Source organism: Mirounga leonina, unplaced genomic scaffold, assembly GCF_011800145.1.
Source record: "Mirounga leonina isolate KUSES-001 unplaced genomic scaffold, KU_Mleo_1.0 Mir_82, whole genome shotgun sequence".
NCBI lineage: Eukaryota > Metazoa > Chordata > Mammalia > Carnivora > Phocidae > Mirounga > Mirounga leonina.
In genome coordinates, this window is record NW_023270825.1 from 42,974,550 (window position 1) to 42,993,292 (window position 18,743).

Below are 18,743 nucleotides of genomic sequence, written 5' to 3' on the forward strand. Positions count from 1 at the left end.
ACTTCTCACACACAGCTTGAGGAAAACAGCAGTTAGCCTTGGTCCTGTTATTATCAATCTCCAGGCACAGAGTTGATCTAAGAGGAACGCCCTCGCTAAAAGAGTGCTGATTAAAGAGAAAACAGGGTCATGGTGCCTAGGTGGCTCAATCGGGTAAGCATCTGTCTTTAGCTCAGGTCATGATCCCAGGGTCCGGGGATCCAGCCCCACATTGGGCTCCCTGCTCAGCAGGGGGCCTGCTTCTCCCTCTGAACTCTCTGTCAAATAAATAAATAAAATCTTTGGGAAAAAAAAAAAGAAAAGAAAACAGGGTCTATGCAAGACACATGAAAAAAGGAAGGAAAATAACAAAAATAAATGACAAGTGAAAAAAAAATCACCAAAAAAGGATTGTAAAACAACAGACAAAACTGTGTTAAAAAATATCGCCATGACTTTTAAAAATCTTACAGCAGTCATTTCTGGAAAAACAAGAGCAAAGAACAGAGCTCACGAGAAAAGATAAGCTCAAAGAAAAGACCAGAGAAGGAGATGAAATATGAGCTGGCAAAACCCGAAGTGGAAGTAAAAGTAACACCACCTCAGAAATACAATCCAGTTAGAAGCAGAGAACAGAAAAAGACACACTGCTGAACTACAGTAAGAGACAGAGAGTCCAGGATGGAGAAAAGTAATTAAGAAAGAAATAAACCAAAAGTTTTTTTTTTTTTTTTAGGATTAAAATGTGAAAGATAAAGACAATAGGCAAAGATTTAGTATATGTGTAATCGATACCCATTATTTCAATTATGCTAAAGGACAAATCTCATGATTGAAAAGACATGCTTTATCCAAAGAAATACTGAGGGAGGACACAGGAGTCAAGGCCAAAACCATATTAAATTTACTGAACTTAAAAGAAGCTGAATCCCTTGATGTTTGTACAGTAGGGTGGACACTGGAAAAGTCCAATAAATAATAAATACTTGGGTAGATTGCCCAAAAGATGTTTTTATTCTGAGAGCATAGTCTGACAAAAATACATGAGAAGAGTGCAAAATTCAGTATGGTCTCAGACCTCTATCCAGCTATATGAGTAGGGAATGGTAAAGCAAGCATGAAAAATTCTCAAGAAAGTGAAACCCAGAAATATTATACCCCACCAAATTATCATTCAAATATAATAACAAAAAAGCATTTTAAGGAAATATAGTTCCTATGAGCCCTTCTTGAAGAAATTCCAGGAAAAATAACTTTAGCCAACCAAGAGATGAATACAGAGACTATGGCAAAAGAACGGTTATCAAGCTTTAAACCCACCATTAACCCATAAAATTATGACTAAAACAAACATGAAAATTACAGTCACAAAATATTAAATATTCTAAGTATCTGATAAACAAACGCTATAATTAACAAAAGCTGAGAGGCAAAAAGGAGAAAGTGTAGGAAAAAATTTAAGTAGGCAGACTTCCTCTTGTTATATAGCATAGAGTCAAGAGTTAATAAAGTTGAAAAAAAATCATATAATTGAGGCAAGTGTATTTAAAGGCCAACACTAAGAAATTAATAATCAACTAAAATATCATTCTTACTAATAATTACATTAACAGTTAACATTTTTGAGCAATTACTCTATGCTAGGAACTCTGAGCACCTACTGTATATTATTTCATTTAACTTTCAAAACCTGATTATCACTCCCATTTGGGAAATAAGGAAACTGAGGCACTGGGGTTAAGTCACTTACCTAAGGCCAAATAAATCTCAATGTGGCAGAACTCAGATTTGAATCCAGGAAATCTGACTCTAGAACCCAGTATATTAACCTAGGTCTAATATAAAACACAAATGGCTCGTAGTTTAAAGATAAAGGCACATGCGTGCACACATGCACACAACATAAAATCTCCTCTTCAACTACGCAACCCCTTTAGCGTTTATTCTCCTCTTCCCATCTAAGGTTATTCAAACTGGACACACGGTCACCTTTCCTATTTATTCAGTACTTATACAGTCCAATACTCCAATGAAACTGCTTTCACTGGGGATATCAAATCCAATTTTTCCATCCTAATCCTCCTTAATCTCTCTAAAGCATGTCATTATTGCCTTTTCCCCTCACCCCTGAACTCTCTATCCTCCTTAAGCATCTGTGATTCCACTGTCTCCTGGTGTTGCTCCTCCTCTTCAGTATCCTTTTGTGGTGGCTTTCCCCGCCCTTTAAATGTTGGTGTTTCTCAGGGCTCATTCTTGAACTTTCTTAGCACTCCCCACATCCTCTCTGGTCTAATACACATTTACCATGTGTATTGGTGATAGCAGATTACTTTCCTAAGTCACACCCTAAGTGATCTTTTTTCAACTCCAGAGAAACATATATTCGACTGTGAAATGAATATACCCACTTAAATGATCCAAAGGATGCCTAAAACAACCTCCTAAAAATTTTCACAATCCTCTACTCTCTCCTCCTCAGCAAAGTGTTCATAAATACCGCTGTCACCACAATCTGTCCAGTTACTCAAGAGCAAAAACAAGCATTCATTCTAGACTCTTCTTCAGCTACCGTATCTAACTGGTCAGCAAGTCCTCTAACTCCTGTATCTCCATCCTATGTTGGAGCTCCTGCACTTATCTTCACCCTTACCTGGAGCAATCTTTATTAGGTGTGGGGATTTATTTATACCTGGAACCTTGCCATCTATTAAAAGGTCTGACCAAGACAGTTTCTATGACAGGAAAAGGGGAAACTAAACTTACTTTTGCAGATACAGAGGACCTACCAAAGATACTGAGTCCCTGCAGATGAGAACAGAACCACTCCATGAGAAACCCAGAACAATAAAATTTTAAAAGAAAGCTCAGTTCCAAAGATGGAGAAAAATGTGAAGTTGCAAAATACTCTATTTCAAAACACTATCTTTAAGAGTACCCGACTTCCTCCTTGGCCTGCCTAAAACAGCTGTCAAGGGGAGGTTCATTTACCACCTAGTCTCTAGAGTTCAAAGCTATCCCTCAGACAATAAAATAATTACTCTTGCCCGCATAAATCACCACCAACATCCTCAGATGAGGACACTTAAAGCAATTATTTTCAATTTTAAAAAGCAGTAATTTCAAACATCAGGCATAGTAACTTCAACTGGAGGCTTTTCCCTTATCCCCACAAATAACTAAGAACACTTTTAAGATACACACTTACCCAATTAAAGTAAACCAAAGTGCAAATTCTTCAATTAAGAATTTCAAGAAAGCTTCTTGCAACAGAATAATCTGATTTTGTATCCAAAGTCACACGCAGTTACGACACATACCCTGACTAACCCTGGAATACCTTGTTTACTCTGGGCCATTGCTGGCACCATGTGGAGACCGTCCAACAAGCATACTACATTATAAAATGCCAGAGTGGTAAAACACATTGTCAATAGATCCTCGGAAGTATAGACAGACTTAATATGCTATGATAAATGCTATGACAAGAAAGTCCACATAGTTAGGAGAAAGAATAGCAGATGAACAATTTAGACTGGGAATTCAATTAGCCTTATATGAGGAAATGATACAGACACATCAACTAGGAGACTACTGGAGGTAATCAGGTGAGGGGGATGGCTTGGACTGAAGAAAAAATGGAAGCCACTTGTGGTTTTAAAGCAGGTGAGTGGTTAGGTGTGTGTGTGTGTTAGTGTGTGTATGTGTGTGTTTAGAATAACAATTAAGTCCAGCATCTAATATTGAATATCAGATACCATGTCATCTTATCGCACACAAGTAACATCTGAAAACTTGTCACCTTTCCCAGTATGACATAGTATACATGATAATACATGAGCATGACCCATGAGAAATTAAATTTTAACTCCATGGATTGTCTTTTGTTCTGGCGGGGAGGGGGTGGTGTTTTGTTTTGGGTTTTTTTTTTTTTACAAATTTTAGTCAGTCACAGCAGTTAACTCTACCATACAAATCACTTATTTTAGAAGGATGATCTCTCTCTCTCTCACATACACACACACGCACACGCACACACACACACAGATTCCCAGGTTCTTTGAAGTGTGCTATATTGAGTCACAGAAACATTCCATATAGTCTATCCAGAAATCACCTGACTTTGCCTTCAATACTTTCAAGCAGAGCAAAGCAAGGTTAAATGCCAAATGTCCTATAAATCATCTTACTTATCATAAGCACTTCACTTTTGTCAAAATATCAGATGACTCAGACACCTGACTAAATAAGTGTATTGATTAGTATGGATATAAGAAATAACTTCTGAAGCCATTCCAGAATTAAATGTGACTATGTGCTTTGGAGTATGAATAATGGTAATGTGATTTTATTCCTCTAGCAAAAATCTTGTTCAGTGAACTTTTTTCTTTTTTTTTGAGAGTGCGGGCAGGGAAGGAGGGGTAGAGGAAGAGAGAGATTCTCAAGCAAGCTCCACGCCCAGCACGGGGCCTGACATGTGGCTTGATCTTACAACCCCAAGATCATGACCTGAGCCAAAATCAAGAGTTGGACACCTAACCAGCTGAGACACTCAGGCGCTCCTTGTTTGATGAACTTCTAATCACTGTTCCCAAATATGCCCATAATCAAAAATATGCTTACCCTCTTTAAAGCATCCTGTATCACACCAGACTTCTCCTTTAGCAGGTCTACAACACAAAGGGCCTCATCTTCAGAAAACATCATAGTCTTCAAGGACAGAAGAAAATCTTTAAATTTCACTTCAGCATTTTCTTTAAAAAAAAAAAAAAAAGAGTTGGCATTTAAGAAACACAAGTAATAACTTCAGCAAAGGTAAGCATCAAGAATTCTTGACCCAAAAAGTCAATAACCAAGAGAAAACAGATTTACATTTCAGGTCAAACAATAAAAATGTTCCAGTCAAGAGAGAAAAAAGTGTTCATGATCTTTAATATACTATGGAATAATTACATTAACAAAAACTTGGTCAAATTGTGGAATACTTTAAAGTGCCAGTATGCCCTCACTTTAAAAACATTCAAATGTCTAGAATGCTAGTATCTATACCAGATATGGTCACAAATCTTCTCATTCAACCTTAATACTCATGATATATAAATCAAATTTTACAGATGAAAAAATAACCACAAAGATAATTATAAAAAGAAAATCTGCTTTTATAAATATCAAATAAATACAAACAATCTTGACATTTAAAAAAAAAATCCATGCATCGGGGTGCCTGGGTGGCTCAGTCGTTAAGCGTCTGCCTTCTGCTCAGGTCATGATCTCAGAGTCCTGGGATCGAGCCCCATATCGGGCTCCCTACTCGGCAGGAGGCCTGCTTCTCCCTCTCCCACTCCCCCTGCTTGTGTTCCCTCTCTCGCTGTGTGTCTCTCTCTCAAATAAATAAATAAAATCTTTTCTAAAAAATAAATAAAAATAAAAAAATCTATGCATCAAGCATCCCAATTCACCCAATTTCCCCGGGGGGCTTCTTAATATCAAGCACAAACTTCCTCTTCTTAAAAAGTAACTGCATCATATGACCTCACTGATATGAGGAATTCTTAATTGCAGGAAACAAACTGAGGGTTGCTGGAGTGGGGGGTGGGGTGGGAGGGATGGGGTGACTGGGTGATAGACACTGGGGAGGGTATGTGCTCTGGTAAGCGCTGTGAATTGTGCAAGACTGTTGAATCTCAGATCTGTACCTCTGAAACAAATAATGCAATATATGTTAAGAAAAAAAAAAAGAAGAAGAAGAAGGTAGCAGGAGGGGAAGAATGAAGCAGGGGAAATCGGAGGGGTAGACGAACCATGAGAGACGATGGACTCTGAAAAATAAACTGAGGGTTCTAGAGGGGAGGGGGGTGGGAGGATGGGTTAGCCTGGTAATGGGTATTGAGGAGGGCACATTCTGCATGGAGCACTGGGTGTTATGCACAAACAATGAATCATGAAACACTACATCTAAAACTAATGATGTAATGTATGGGGATTAACATAAGAATAAAAAAAAAAAAAAGAAAGCACAGCAACCTAAAAAAAAAAAAAGTAACTGCAATCCATTAGACCCAAAGAAGTCTAATAATTCAGTAACATGTCAGTTTAAAAAATCAGATGTGGGGGCGCCTGGGTGGCTCAGTCGTTAAGCATCTGCCTTCGGCTCAGGTCATGATCCCAGGGTCAGGAAGCCTGCTTCTCCCTCTCCCACTCCCCCTGCTTGTGTTCCCTCTCTCGCTGTCTCTCTCGCTGTCAAATAAATAAAATCTTTAAAAAAAAAAAAAAATCAGATGTGTGCATGCATGAGGACAAGAGGTATATGGGAATTCTCTGTACTTTCCACTCAATTATGCTGTGAAGCTACCGCTGCTCTTAAAAAAAAAAAAAAAAGGTAATAATAAAAGGTGGTTGTGAATTAGCATAGAAACCTCACAAGAGACAAGAGTTGAAGAGAAAAAAAAGAAAAATCACCAGAGAGCAAAATAACTGTGAGATCTCGGGCAAGTCAAATTCAAGGGTCCAGCTCTACAGAACTTAGCAGACTGGACTAGAAAACTACCAATAAGCCTTTCACTACAAAGATTCTATTATTCTTTTACAACTCACTGTGTCTATGACAAAATTTACTTGACTCCACCAGAACTCAAAAATGTGTTTCTTCAATACAACAAATGGTTGCATGCCATGTGTTACCTTTGTCAGTTTCAGTCTTCAATTTTTTAGCCCCCGTTTTCTGGATTCCTTCTACTTGGTCAGGTTTAATTAGATCAATAACCTCTCTCTTATCCAACACAGAATTTGAATCAGCATTATCCATCAAAGGAATATAAGTAGTTGCGTGAATAAGGGGTTCATCTACCAAGACTGCAATTTAAATTCAACAAAATTATAATTACTCAGGGCTTTATATAATGGAGTAATTAATAACAAGCACACACATTGAAATTTAATGATAAATGCAGTTATTTTCAAATATCTAACACCAACTTGGCTTTAAATTCCTATTTTATCACTTAACAAGTCAAACCACTCTAATTAAAGCAGTACCAGAGTTCAATAGTATTTTACAGTACATCATTTAACAAAAAGTGTGTTGGCCTATCTCCTCTTTAATAGTATCTGAAGATTTCTTCTACATCCTTTACATTTTAGTTAGTCATTTTCTTCCTGTTTTAACTAAAAATCCATTCACATTTAATTGGTGCCCAAGGAAAACTATTAATCTGTATTTATGCTGGTACTTTACTGAATTCTTACTGCAAATGCTAGTTTTTTAATTGAGTCACTTTACAGGTACAAAAATCAGTCATTGTTCCTTGCAGATATCATCTCATTTCTAAAAGTTATGCCTGTAATTTCCATGGCACATCTTACTAAAATGGTTAAAATTTGCAAAACAACATTAAGAGTGGAGGTAGGAAGCCTCCTTACACTTTGTTCCCAATTTTAATGGGAAGAACTTTAAGAGTTTGAACACTAAAGTCTGATGTCTGCTGACTAGAGACATAAATTTCCACACACATATTTCCACACATATGGAAATCTCTCTTCTTTTTTAAAAAAACTTTTGGGCATATATAGTTTTTTTATTTAAAATTTTAATAAATATTTAAGATCATGAAATATTTGTGGGTAATACTTTTCTATACCTAGTTCCTAGATATGTCATAATTTTAATACAAATAACAGAATTTCATCTTTTCCCTTTCCAATTGTACTATTTTCTAGCACTAGTTGATACCACAGCCCAATATTATTTGAATATCACCATTTAATCTACATTCATTTCATAAATGCTTTCCCTAGACAATTCTGAACATATAAAAATTGCTCCATCACTGTTAACTGGATGCTTCTGATATATACATACAAACTATGCTGAGGAAATAATTGGGAATATAGGGTAATGACAGATCTAGCCAATGTCCTCCAGCAAAATCTTTAAGTGATATTTAAAAGTACAAATGTTTCAGGAATACTTTTCTTCTATAATTTGTGTGCTATTTACATTACTTCCAAAACTCAGTTAAGAATGAGAATGTTTAATAAATGCTTTGTCCTTTTTAAATTTCAGATAAACTTCTTCATCACAAACTTAGACCATGGCCATCTGTCAAAGCACTGCGAAACCCCAAGGCTCAAGATATCCCTGGACTTGCATTAGCATTAACAGTTGTTATAGTTATAGTATACATTAAGATGGGAATTAAAGAGCATACGAGGTCTCTAGGGCCCTTGTCCTAGTGTTAGTATTTTTAAAATACGTTTCTAGAATTAGTATTTATAAAATACGTATCTACACATTTCACCGTTTTCTGCCTTTTGCTTCTTTGAAGAAACTTTCTTCTTTCCTGATCCACTTTCTTGTTTAGTCTCTTGATGGAGGGGTAATGATTCTTGCTTTTTTGAAGGTGCCAGAAGAGTTTCCACCTTTTTATCCTGATCATCTTTATTGAAAATAAACGAAAAGTCATCATAGCAAACACAGCAGAAGATTCAATTACTAATGAATAATTCCCAGAATGCTTTACCTTCAAATTTTTAAACTCTCTAAAAACACCATTCCAGCTTTCTTACTCTGTTACACCTGTTTTTAACTTCATCAAGATTTCTAAGTACTTGCTCCGTCTTTTACATCCCATTTCTCAGCTACTCTTAATCTACATAGCTTATGGGCATTTTCAAATCTCTACCATCTTAAAAAATAAAACCCTTCCCACCACTGTAATTCCTAGCTTCCCACACCCATTTCCTTCTTATATTGACAAAAGAATGATCTGTACTTCCTTTTCTACCATCAACTAAGTGATACCTGATTTTTATCTCCTCCATTATATTCATGAAAGGATTTACACAGCAACCTAGTGTCCCAAATGCTATGTTCTACCAATATCCTTTAATTCTTCTTTAACTTCTATTTTGCATTCCATACTACTGATCTCTACCTCCTAAAATTCTCTCCTCTTCATAGTGAAATAAGACAGTCACAGAAGGACAAATAATGTATGATTTCACTTATATGAAGTACCTACAGTAGTCAAATTCACAGAAACAGAAAGCAGAATCGTGGTTGCCAGGGGCTGGGGGAGAGGGGAAAGGGGAATTACTGGTTAATGGGTACAGAGTTTCTGTTGGGAAAGATGAAAAAGTTATTGAGACAACTTGGTGTTCATGGTTGCACGAGAACGTAAATGTACTTAATGCCACAGAACTATACACTTAAAAATGGTAAATTGTGGTTATTGTTTATTTTACCACAATAAATAAGATTGAAAATTCTCTATCAGCTCCCATAATTCTTTCTTACACTTGAAATATTCCTTTTCAGACTCTTTTGTGAGCTATTCCTACAGAATACCTCATATGCTGGCATTCCTCAGGGTAGAGTCTTTAATTTAAATGATTTCCTTGGATGCTCTTATTTACACCCATAACTTCAATTACTACTGTCATGCTTAAGGCTTCTGAATTTGTATTCTAGCCTTACCTCTCTGCGCTTACATATCCTATTGCATCCTAAATTGCTCCCTATGTAAGTGGCGCCCCATAGGAACCTGAAACAACCTGAATGCATTCTCCTCTCCATATACATCCACTCTCTCTCCAATATTCCCAATCTGAGTGCTACCAACCATCTACCAATCAGGAGTTGGCAAACTTTTTCTGTAAAGGGCCAAACATTACATAGGTTAGGTTCTGCAGACCACACAGACTCTGTCAAAACTATTCATCTGTTGTTGCAGTATGAAAGCCAGCCATAGAGAGAGGTTAATGAATGAGTGTGGCTGCATTCAAAAAAACTTTATTTATGGACAAAGAGGTTTGAATTTCATATAATTTCTACATTTAGCAAAATATTATTCTTCTTTGAATTTTTTTCAAATCATTTAAAATGTAACAACTATTCTTGACTCATGGGCCACAAAAAACAGGAAGCAGGCCAGATTTGGCTCAAAGATTTTAGTATGCCAACCCTGAAAAACTTAGAACTTGGTAATTAGCTTTGATCCTGCGTTCTCCTAATCCACCATACCTTATCTAATAAGATTAGTTATGTCGTTTTTACTTTGTAGACCTCTAATCTACCTTCTTTTCTTTCTTTTTTTTTTCCAAAGTAGGTTCCATGCCCAATGTGGGGCCTGGATGCAGGACTCTGAGATCAGGAGTTGGATGCTCTACCAACTGAGCCAGCCAGGCAAACTTCTAATCTATTTTTTATTTCTTCTGCCACCACCATATCAATCCTCCAATTTAACTGTGGAAAATAACGTCTTAACTAGTCTATCTACATCAAACATTGCCCTATAAAACTTGTCCTCAAGTTCTGCCAAAGATCCGGTTCAAAAATATAAATGTGACCATGTAAACTGACCTGCTTGAAAATCTTCAACAATGGCTAAGCTATAGAATCCCATCTCCTTAACACTATACACAAAAACCATCATGATCTAGCCCCTGCATATCTTTTCATCTTTGTGTCCTACCACTCACAACCTCACATTTCATGGTTCAACAATACACTATATTCTTCTTTGTGCCTTTCCACATGATAGTCTGCCAATATGGAATGAGATCCACTAGTTGCTTGGGTGAAGTGACTCATTCTGGAAGACCTCAGCCACTGCCTCCCTGTAAAGCTCTTCATCCCTGGTCCCCTAAGTAGTAGTCCTTTAGGCTTCTTGCATTTCTTCTATACTTCATACATCTCTTATGCAAGTTACGTTTTATTACTACTGGCTTACATGTCCTTCTCCCCACCACTAAGGTGGAGAACAGAGGTGCTTACTCTTATTTCTCTAGTACCATGCCTTGATCATAGCTGGCAAACAAATATCTAAGATCCAATATAACTAATTTAACACTCCAAAAGACACACAAACAACTTAATGGTAAACACAAGTCCTTTCACACAAACTGTTTGCAGTTTCACACATCATGACACCACTTCTTATGTGCTTTCCATTACATCTGTTTGCTTTGTCTTGTTTTTTAAGTAGGCTCCAAAGCCAGCGTGGAGTCCAACATGGACTCAAACTCACAACCCTGAGATCAAGACCTGAGCTGACATCAAGAGTCAGACGCTCAACCCACTGAGCCACTCAGGTATCCCTCCATTATATCTATTAACCCCTCTCCCTTACCACCCAAAAAACTAGCTAGTATTTATGTAGCCTCTAAGATTAATTTCAGGCACTATGTCCTCTAAGTGATTCACCTTAGAACTACTACACTGGTTTAGACATACCAAGATCATTATTCTAAACATTTTATAAGAGGGGCACCTGGTGGCTCAGTTGCGACTCTTGACCTCAGGGTCTTGAGTTCAAGCCCCATGATGGGGATGGAGGCTACTTAATTAAAATATATATATATATATATTACAATAGACATTTTATGAAAACTATGTTCATGTGTCTACAGCTTAAAAATGCACTATGTTCATCTCTGTAGTACTAGTACCTAGTATAATGCCTAGTAAAAAAAAAAAAAGTTACATGATAAATGTTTGCAAAATTAATCAAAGGCAAAAAACAGTATCTAATTTATCTTTTCATCTTTAATTCCTGTCACATTGATTAGAAAGTATTGGTTGAAATAAGTTTCTAGGGCGCCTGGGTGGCTCAGTTGGTTAAGCGACTGCCTTCGGCTCAGGTCATGATCCTGGAGTCCCGGGATCGAGTCCCGCATCGGGCTCCCTGCTCAGCAGGGAGTCTGCTTCTCCCTCTGACCCTCCTCCCTCTCATGCTCTCTGTCTCTTGTTCTCTCTCGCAAATAAATAAATAAAATCTTTAAAAAAAAAAAAAAGAAATAAGTTTCTAACTACTGATATTTACACGTCCTTAGTGGTTTTAGTAAAACAGATGGATTTTATATATTTCCATTTAATGTCTTTTCTATATTTCTAATATAAAGTTTAGTTTTAAATGCTGTTTTATGATCAATACTAATTATTTTATCAGCAATTAACGTTAATGAAAGCAAACATACAGTAGAAATGACAATGTTCTTGGTTTCTAACTTAGTCTCTAATACAGTGTACACACCTAACAAGCTATCTAAATTTCAAGCTCTAAAGTTATTAAAGCAAATACAATCATACAATATAGTTGAATAGATTACAATACCGCTTCCATTTTTAGACTTCTTCTGTCCTGGTTTCTTCTTTGAGGCAGCTGCTTCAGAGGGGGGGGTGGGCTGTTTAGTAACTGGGACAGGTTCTACTTTTTTGCCTGGAATCTTTGACACATCACTTTCTTTGGTGACCTGTTCTTCTACTACAGGCTTGTGTTTCTTTTCTTTCTTCTTTCTTTCTCTGACACTACTTGAAGTTTCAACCACATTCAGTGGAACAGGTACAACTTGCTCATCTTCTACAGCCAAGGCATCAGATAATTTAAAGTCCCGGGGTACACTCTCAGAATCAGATTCATGGAGGTTCCCATTCTGGATTTCTTTCTTTTTATTCTTTTTCTTTTCTGCCTTCTTTTTATCTGTTTTGGTAGGAATAAGCTTTTGTTCTCTTTTCTGCTTTGCAAGAACTTCATCATATAATGTTTCTTTCATGAAAAGCCAGAAGAAGAGGAAAATTACTGTAATAACTACTGAAGGAATAAGGACAATAAAATACGTTGACTCATAAAACTCCATGGTGCTCTTGTTAATGTGATCCTATAAAACCTAAATGGGGGGGGAGGGGGGGAGAAAACAACCTTGAGTCAGTATTGTAAAATTAAACACGCAAATTTCTGCTCTTTCAAGTAGTATTTCAGATCTAACTTGATGTACAAATCTAAGCAGGTTAATCACTTAAATCACACAATTATTTTGCCATCTATAATTCAAATACACTATGAAAGAAAAATGTGTGGCAATAACTAAAAAGAGTGTAACACATCCTTCTATTTTTAAATCATGTGAAAAGATCCTCATGGGAGGGGGACGCCTGGGTGGCTCAGTGGGTTAAGTGTCTGCCTTCGGCTCAGGTCATGATCCCAGGGTCCTGGGATGGAGTCCCCCGTCGGGCTCCCTGCTCAGCGGGAAGCCTGCTTCTCCCTCTCCCACTCCGCCTGCTTGTATTCCCTCTCTCACTGTCTCTCTCTCTCTCTAATGGATAAATAAAATCTTTAAAAAAAAATTTTTTTTAAGTAAATAAAAAAAAAAAGATCCTCATGGGAGGAAAAGACCTAGACATCCATTACTTTTTTCCCCCAAATATCAACTTTTGACATTTTATTAGTATTTAGCTTTCTTCCTTTCACTACACGTTAATTAATAGAACTGTATGTGGAAATAGAGGCATTAACTATTACCGAAACACTGGGTATTCATTAAAAGTATCATACTTTTAATTGGGGGGGGGGGAAGGTGGTTCATTCCTTCATTTAGAGCCTTAAGCCCATTCACAAACTCCTAGCACCTTCATTTCAGGGACTAACAGCCTCATGATGTAATGGGATACATCACAAATACAGAAATATAATAAAGTCAAAATCAAAATGTTAGGCTGTATCATTTGGTATCAATATAAATTACAAATTACATGATCTTCTCCATTTTTTTTCATGGTACTCCTTACTGCAAACAAAGTATATACTGCAAAAACAAAGCTGGCCATCCTAATTTTTCCCAAATGCTAAAAGATAAAAGAGGACTTGCCTCATCAATAGAGTAAATCTTACTTTTAGATTAACCCAAAAGTTACAGAAAATAAAGGTATGCTGTGATTATCCAGATCTGCCTTGAATATAGACACTACAATCCCTCATCTGAAGGGTAGTTACAGCTAAAATTAAACCTCAAAGTAAGAATGATTCTGATGTTTAGACTCTAGCTCTCCTTATTCCTATGAATATGTATAAGCCACATAAATATGGTTTATAATCTTGTAACTCTTATCAAATTTATTGTGGAAAAAGGCAAGGTATTGAATGCAGATGATATTAAGCCCATGGACATGCTTAAGATAAAGCTACTTAAATTCAGCTTTTGTACTTTTAATGTATAAATAAGTGAATCTGAGAATTTTAAGTTTTTGAATTATCCATCTGAAGTCTCAAAAACAGTTAATGATTAGAGAAACAAAATTCCACCTAAACAGAGGAATTATTCTAAGATTTTAGAGACCTTAGAAAATATCAGCTTTAAAGTTGAATAAATCTGAATTTCATGAATATAAGACTTCACCAGAACCATTTTAATAGGACTCCACAATTTTCCACGACAAAACAGAGCTATTCACAGTGGTCTCTATTAACTGCCAAGACAGACAGACCTAGAAATCTTATATTGATAACATAATAAACTTAAGCAAATTATTTAGTTTGTCTTTCAGTTTGCTTATATCTTATTTTAAAATGTGGGTACTTTTTTCAAGTTACACCAGCAATGACCAGAAGTCTGAAAATAGCCAGAAATGGAACCTGAAAACAAAACTGTTTATTAGGCACACTCTTGATCTTTATGATTAAAACAGCATTTGTAGGGACGCGTGGGTAGCTCAGCTGGTTAAGCCTGAGCCTGCCTTTGACTCGGGTCATGATCTCGGGGCCCTGGGATTGAGTCCCGCATCGGGCTCCTTGCTTAGTGGGAAGCCTGCTTCTCCCTCTGCCTGCCGCTCCCCGTTTGTGTGCTGTTAAATAAATAAATCAAATCTACAACCAAATCTACAATCAAATCTAACCAAATCCAAACAAATAAAATAGCATTTAACATTTCATACTTCCATAAGCAATTTTTAATGGTATTAACACAACCCTAGACTTACTTAGACAAGGTTTTAACAAGTTGAAGGGGAACAGGAATCACACGCTAACAAAATACTAAAAGAAACTTTATACAGAATTGTTCTTCCCTGATAATTCATGAACTCTCCAGGTCTTTAATCGATTAGAAATATTTTACTGTGTCTCTAAGTGTTACTGGTCAACCAGAAATGCTTTCAAGGAGCAGCGACCATGCTCTATTTTTGGTTTTTTGTTTGTTTTAACATTACCACCCATAGGCTACACATAGCCTGTCCAACTTAGCTGGTGAGTTGAGAGGAGAAAAAGGACAAGTCAGTACTCCGATTTTTAATTTGGGGAAGAAAAGATGCAGAGGCACTTAGCAGCAGCCATAGATGCTGAAACAAAAAAGGTCAAGTCAAAGTCAGAATGACCTTGATGAAAAGCAAACTGCAGCCATGTGCAGCCTAGGTCTAAGGAAAGCAAGCAGAGCAAGAAGCAAACGTTCAAGGAAAAGAGAAGCCATGAGACCACAAGAACTCTGAAACACACATTCCTCAAATGTTCTGATGATTTTCTGATTTCCTTTTCCAGGTCCCATATAAGCCTGGAAGAATCATGATTCCCACTTTTGGATTTTCGGTAGATTCCCTCCACCCAATTCAATTCACCTTCTCTTGAACTTGCTTTCCACATCTACAGGAGCCTAACCAGAACACCAAGACAAATTTAAAGTCAAGAAAATGCTTGCCTTTCTTTAATCCAATAATCCTGATTCTTTAACCCAAGACATTTGCAAGGAGAAGCACATATAAAGATATTCACAGCAACATTACACATAATACGAAAAACTGAGAGAGACATAAAACATCCAACATCAGAATGGGTTCAATTAGCAAATATCAACTCAATAAAATATTGCCATTAAAACTGTAAATACTTAAAACAAGATTTTTGTCAAATTCAATAAAGCTAAATAGTCAAAATCATAATTTTACTTGTATGACCAAGACATTTTATGTATAATAGGATACATCAAGATGATTTTTTAAAGAGTTGTGCCAGAATCACGAGTATAGTCTAACCTGCCTTACTATTTTAGTTTTATACTTTTTTGTTTAAAAGAAATTCATAAAAATGTTTAATTCTTTGCTTATTTTAAAAAATGGCAGGGGCGCCTGGGTGGCTCAGTCGTTAAGCGTCTGCCTTCAGCTCAGGTCATGATCCCAGCGCCCTGGGATCGAGCCCCGCATTAGGCTCCCTGCTCAGCGGGAAGGCTGCTTCTCCCTCTCCCACTCCCCCTGCTTGTGTTCCTTCTCTGTCAAATAAATAAATAAAATCTTAAAAAAATAAAATAAAAAATGGCAAGTAAGTACTATAATATCAATCATAAACTAATAAAAAATAAAAATAATAAGAAACTTCACATTATATACAGAGGTAGAAGAGTAATATAAGGAGAGGGATGCCTGGGTGACTCAGTCAGTTGAGTGCCTCTTGGATTTGGCTCAGGTCATGATCTCAGGGTCATGAGATCAAGCAGCACAGGGGTCTGTGCTCAGCAGGGACTCTGCATGAGATCCTCTCCCTCTCTCTACCCTCCCTCAAGTGCGTGCACCCACACATTCTCTCTTTCAAATAAATAAATCTTAAAACAAAAAAAAGTAATTTAAGGACAGAAAAGAGCCAAAATTTCATTTCACTGGGAATGAAATCCAGAAAAATACAGAGAAGAGCAAAGGCAGGAAGAGATTTTAGGTGGGGGCAGGGGAAGACAATGGAAAAATAAAAGGAAGGGGTAGGAGAAGTTGAGACAAAGTTAACTTAGCTCAGGATGATAGGAATCAAGTTGCTAAAATTTTCTCAGTCCACAATATGCAACTCAATGTAATGTTTGTTGAGTTGATAAAACATGGAGAGACAAGTAGCAACTCAGGTTTTGAGATGACAGCAAAATTTACCAACATTAATAATTTCTCCCCTATTATTCCCTTTGTAATATTAATGAACTTCGAACCTAATCATACCTTAAGCCTTAACAGATTCCAATCTGAATGTAATTAACAGCCAGTGGTGGACAAGTAAAGCAGGAATGAGATATCCATGGGATAATAAGAAATGGAGCTCAAACTATTCTCAAACCATATTCCATACCAGTCGCTTTAATATTTTTAGACTTAAATTCTTCAAAAAACTGATCAAAGACCAATCCACTTCCTCAAAACAAAAATGTAGGGACGCCTGGGTGGCTCAGTTGGTTAAGCGTCTGCCTTTGGCTCAGGTCATGATCCCAGGGTCCTGGGATCAAATGCCACATGGGGCTCCTTGCTCCGCGGGGGGGGCCTGCTTCCCCCTCCACCTGCTGCTCCCCCTGCTTGTGCTCTCTCTCTCTCTGACAAGTAAGTAAAATCTTAAAAAAAAAAAAAAAAGTGTAACATGCTAAAGTGTACAGAAGGTTTCTGGACTCCCTAAAGGGTATACATGAATCCCACATTTAAAATCCTGCTCTAGAAAAAGAGATGAGAGTTTTCATCCCAGCTGTACCAATAAAGGACCTAAAAATTTTTTTAGAAAGTTAACAGAATGGAGAAACAATATATAAAATTCTGTTTCATCTGAGTACGTAGGACTCTGTGTTTCATCTGAGTATGTATTATGAATGTTAATCAAATAATTTTAAGATTCCACTTACTGGTCTTCTTATAACTTATTTTGTTCATGCAAAACTTGAGCTGCTTACTCAGTTAAATCTTGAAAAATTCTCAGAAGACCCAACAACCTTTTTATATTAATAATGTAAAACCTAAAATTTTAAATTATATAAAAATAAAATCTAGGAGCAATTATTACAATTTCAACCAAACCGCTTAATCAAAAAAGATAAAACTATATAAATAATAGATTCACTGTTTATAACGGTAAAGCAATGAAATTATCTAAGTGTGGAACATCTACAGAAACATCGCACATTTAAACATCACACCATTTGGGATGCCTGGGTGGCACAGTCCATTGAGCATCAGACTCTTGTTTCTGCTCAGGTCATGATCTCAGGCTGGTGAGATCGAGCCCGGCTCCAAGCTCAGCTCAGAGTCTGCTTGAGACTCTCCCTCTCCCTCTGCCCCTCCCCCTAGCGTTCTTGCCCTCACTCTCTCTAAAATAAATCTTTTTTAAAAAATCACACCATTTAAAATAACTAAGACAGTGTAATGCAGCAAAATACATTACAATAACAAAAAGCTAAAACTTATGTTGAGCACAATTATATACATATAGATATAACCTGAGATTATACAGAAAAATGAGAATCATTTTTTAGAGATCACAAATATTTTTAATGTACAGATGACCCTCGAACACAGTTTTCAACTGTGTAGGTACACTTACAAGCAATTTTTCAATACATAAACTTTCACTATCAATAAATATAACACAGTGCTGTAAATGTATTTTCTCTTCCTTATGATTATCTTAATATTTTCTTTAGCTTACTTTAAGACTACAATATATAATCATATATTACATGAAATACGTTAACTGTTATCAGGAAGACTCCCAGTCAACAACAGGCTATTAGTAGTTAAAATCTGGGAGCAGTCAAGTTAAATGTGGATTTTCGACTGCCTCTAACACCTGCATAACTGTTCAACTTTTTAAATTCTGCTACATTAAAACAGAAATTTAAATAACCATCCTGAATGCACATTACACTCTTAAAGGTTTAAGTAAACACAAATAAAAAGGAATTGGTTACATGTTCTAAGAAGGGAAAACTAAAACAATTTGATAAGTATACTAATGAACTTCAAGTAAAGATTTTAAATTCTACTTTCTTCCTACCATAGCATTTCAGTTACTCATTTCTGCCATCATTTTCTTTAAACTAAAAAGATTTAAAGCAAAGAGCATCCAAAACAACCCTAATTTTATCAATTTTTCTGTTGATAAGTTGATAAAATTGATAAAGTTATGTTAACTGGGATGACTCAAAGAACTATCAGGAAAAATGTAACAAAATTTAGGCTAAAATCCAAGCAAACTGAAAGTCAATTTTTT

General features: G+C 36.5%; 1 protein-coding gene across 4 annotated transcripts in view; it reads right to left on the reverse strand.

The window, feature by feature from the left end:
• Nucleotides 1-18,743, reverse strand: part of KTN1 (kinectin 1) — a 110,481-nt gene that overhangs the window by 62,451 nt on the left and 29,287 nt on the right. For all 4 annotated transcript variants that reach the window (XM_034992702.1, XM_034992700.1, XM_034992699.1 and 1 more), the window contains exons 2-5: nucleotides 12,090-12,642; nucleotides 8,274-8,411; nucleotides 6,658-6,828; nucleotides 4,600-4,730 (exon numbers count right to left, since the gene is read on the reverse strand). In XM_034992702.1, coding sequence (XP_034848593.1) covers nucleotides 4,600-4,730; nucleotides 6,658-6,828; nucleotides 8,274-8,411; nucleotides 12,090-12,612 — 963 coding nt within the window. In that variant the 5' untranslated portion in view covers nucleotides 12,613-12,642. The remainder of the gene's footprint in view (nucleotides 1-4,599; nucleotides 4,731-6,657; nucleotides 6,829-8,273; nucleotides 8,412-12,089; nucleotides 12,643-18,743) is intronic.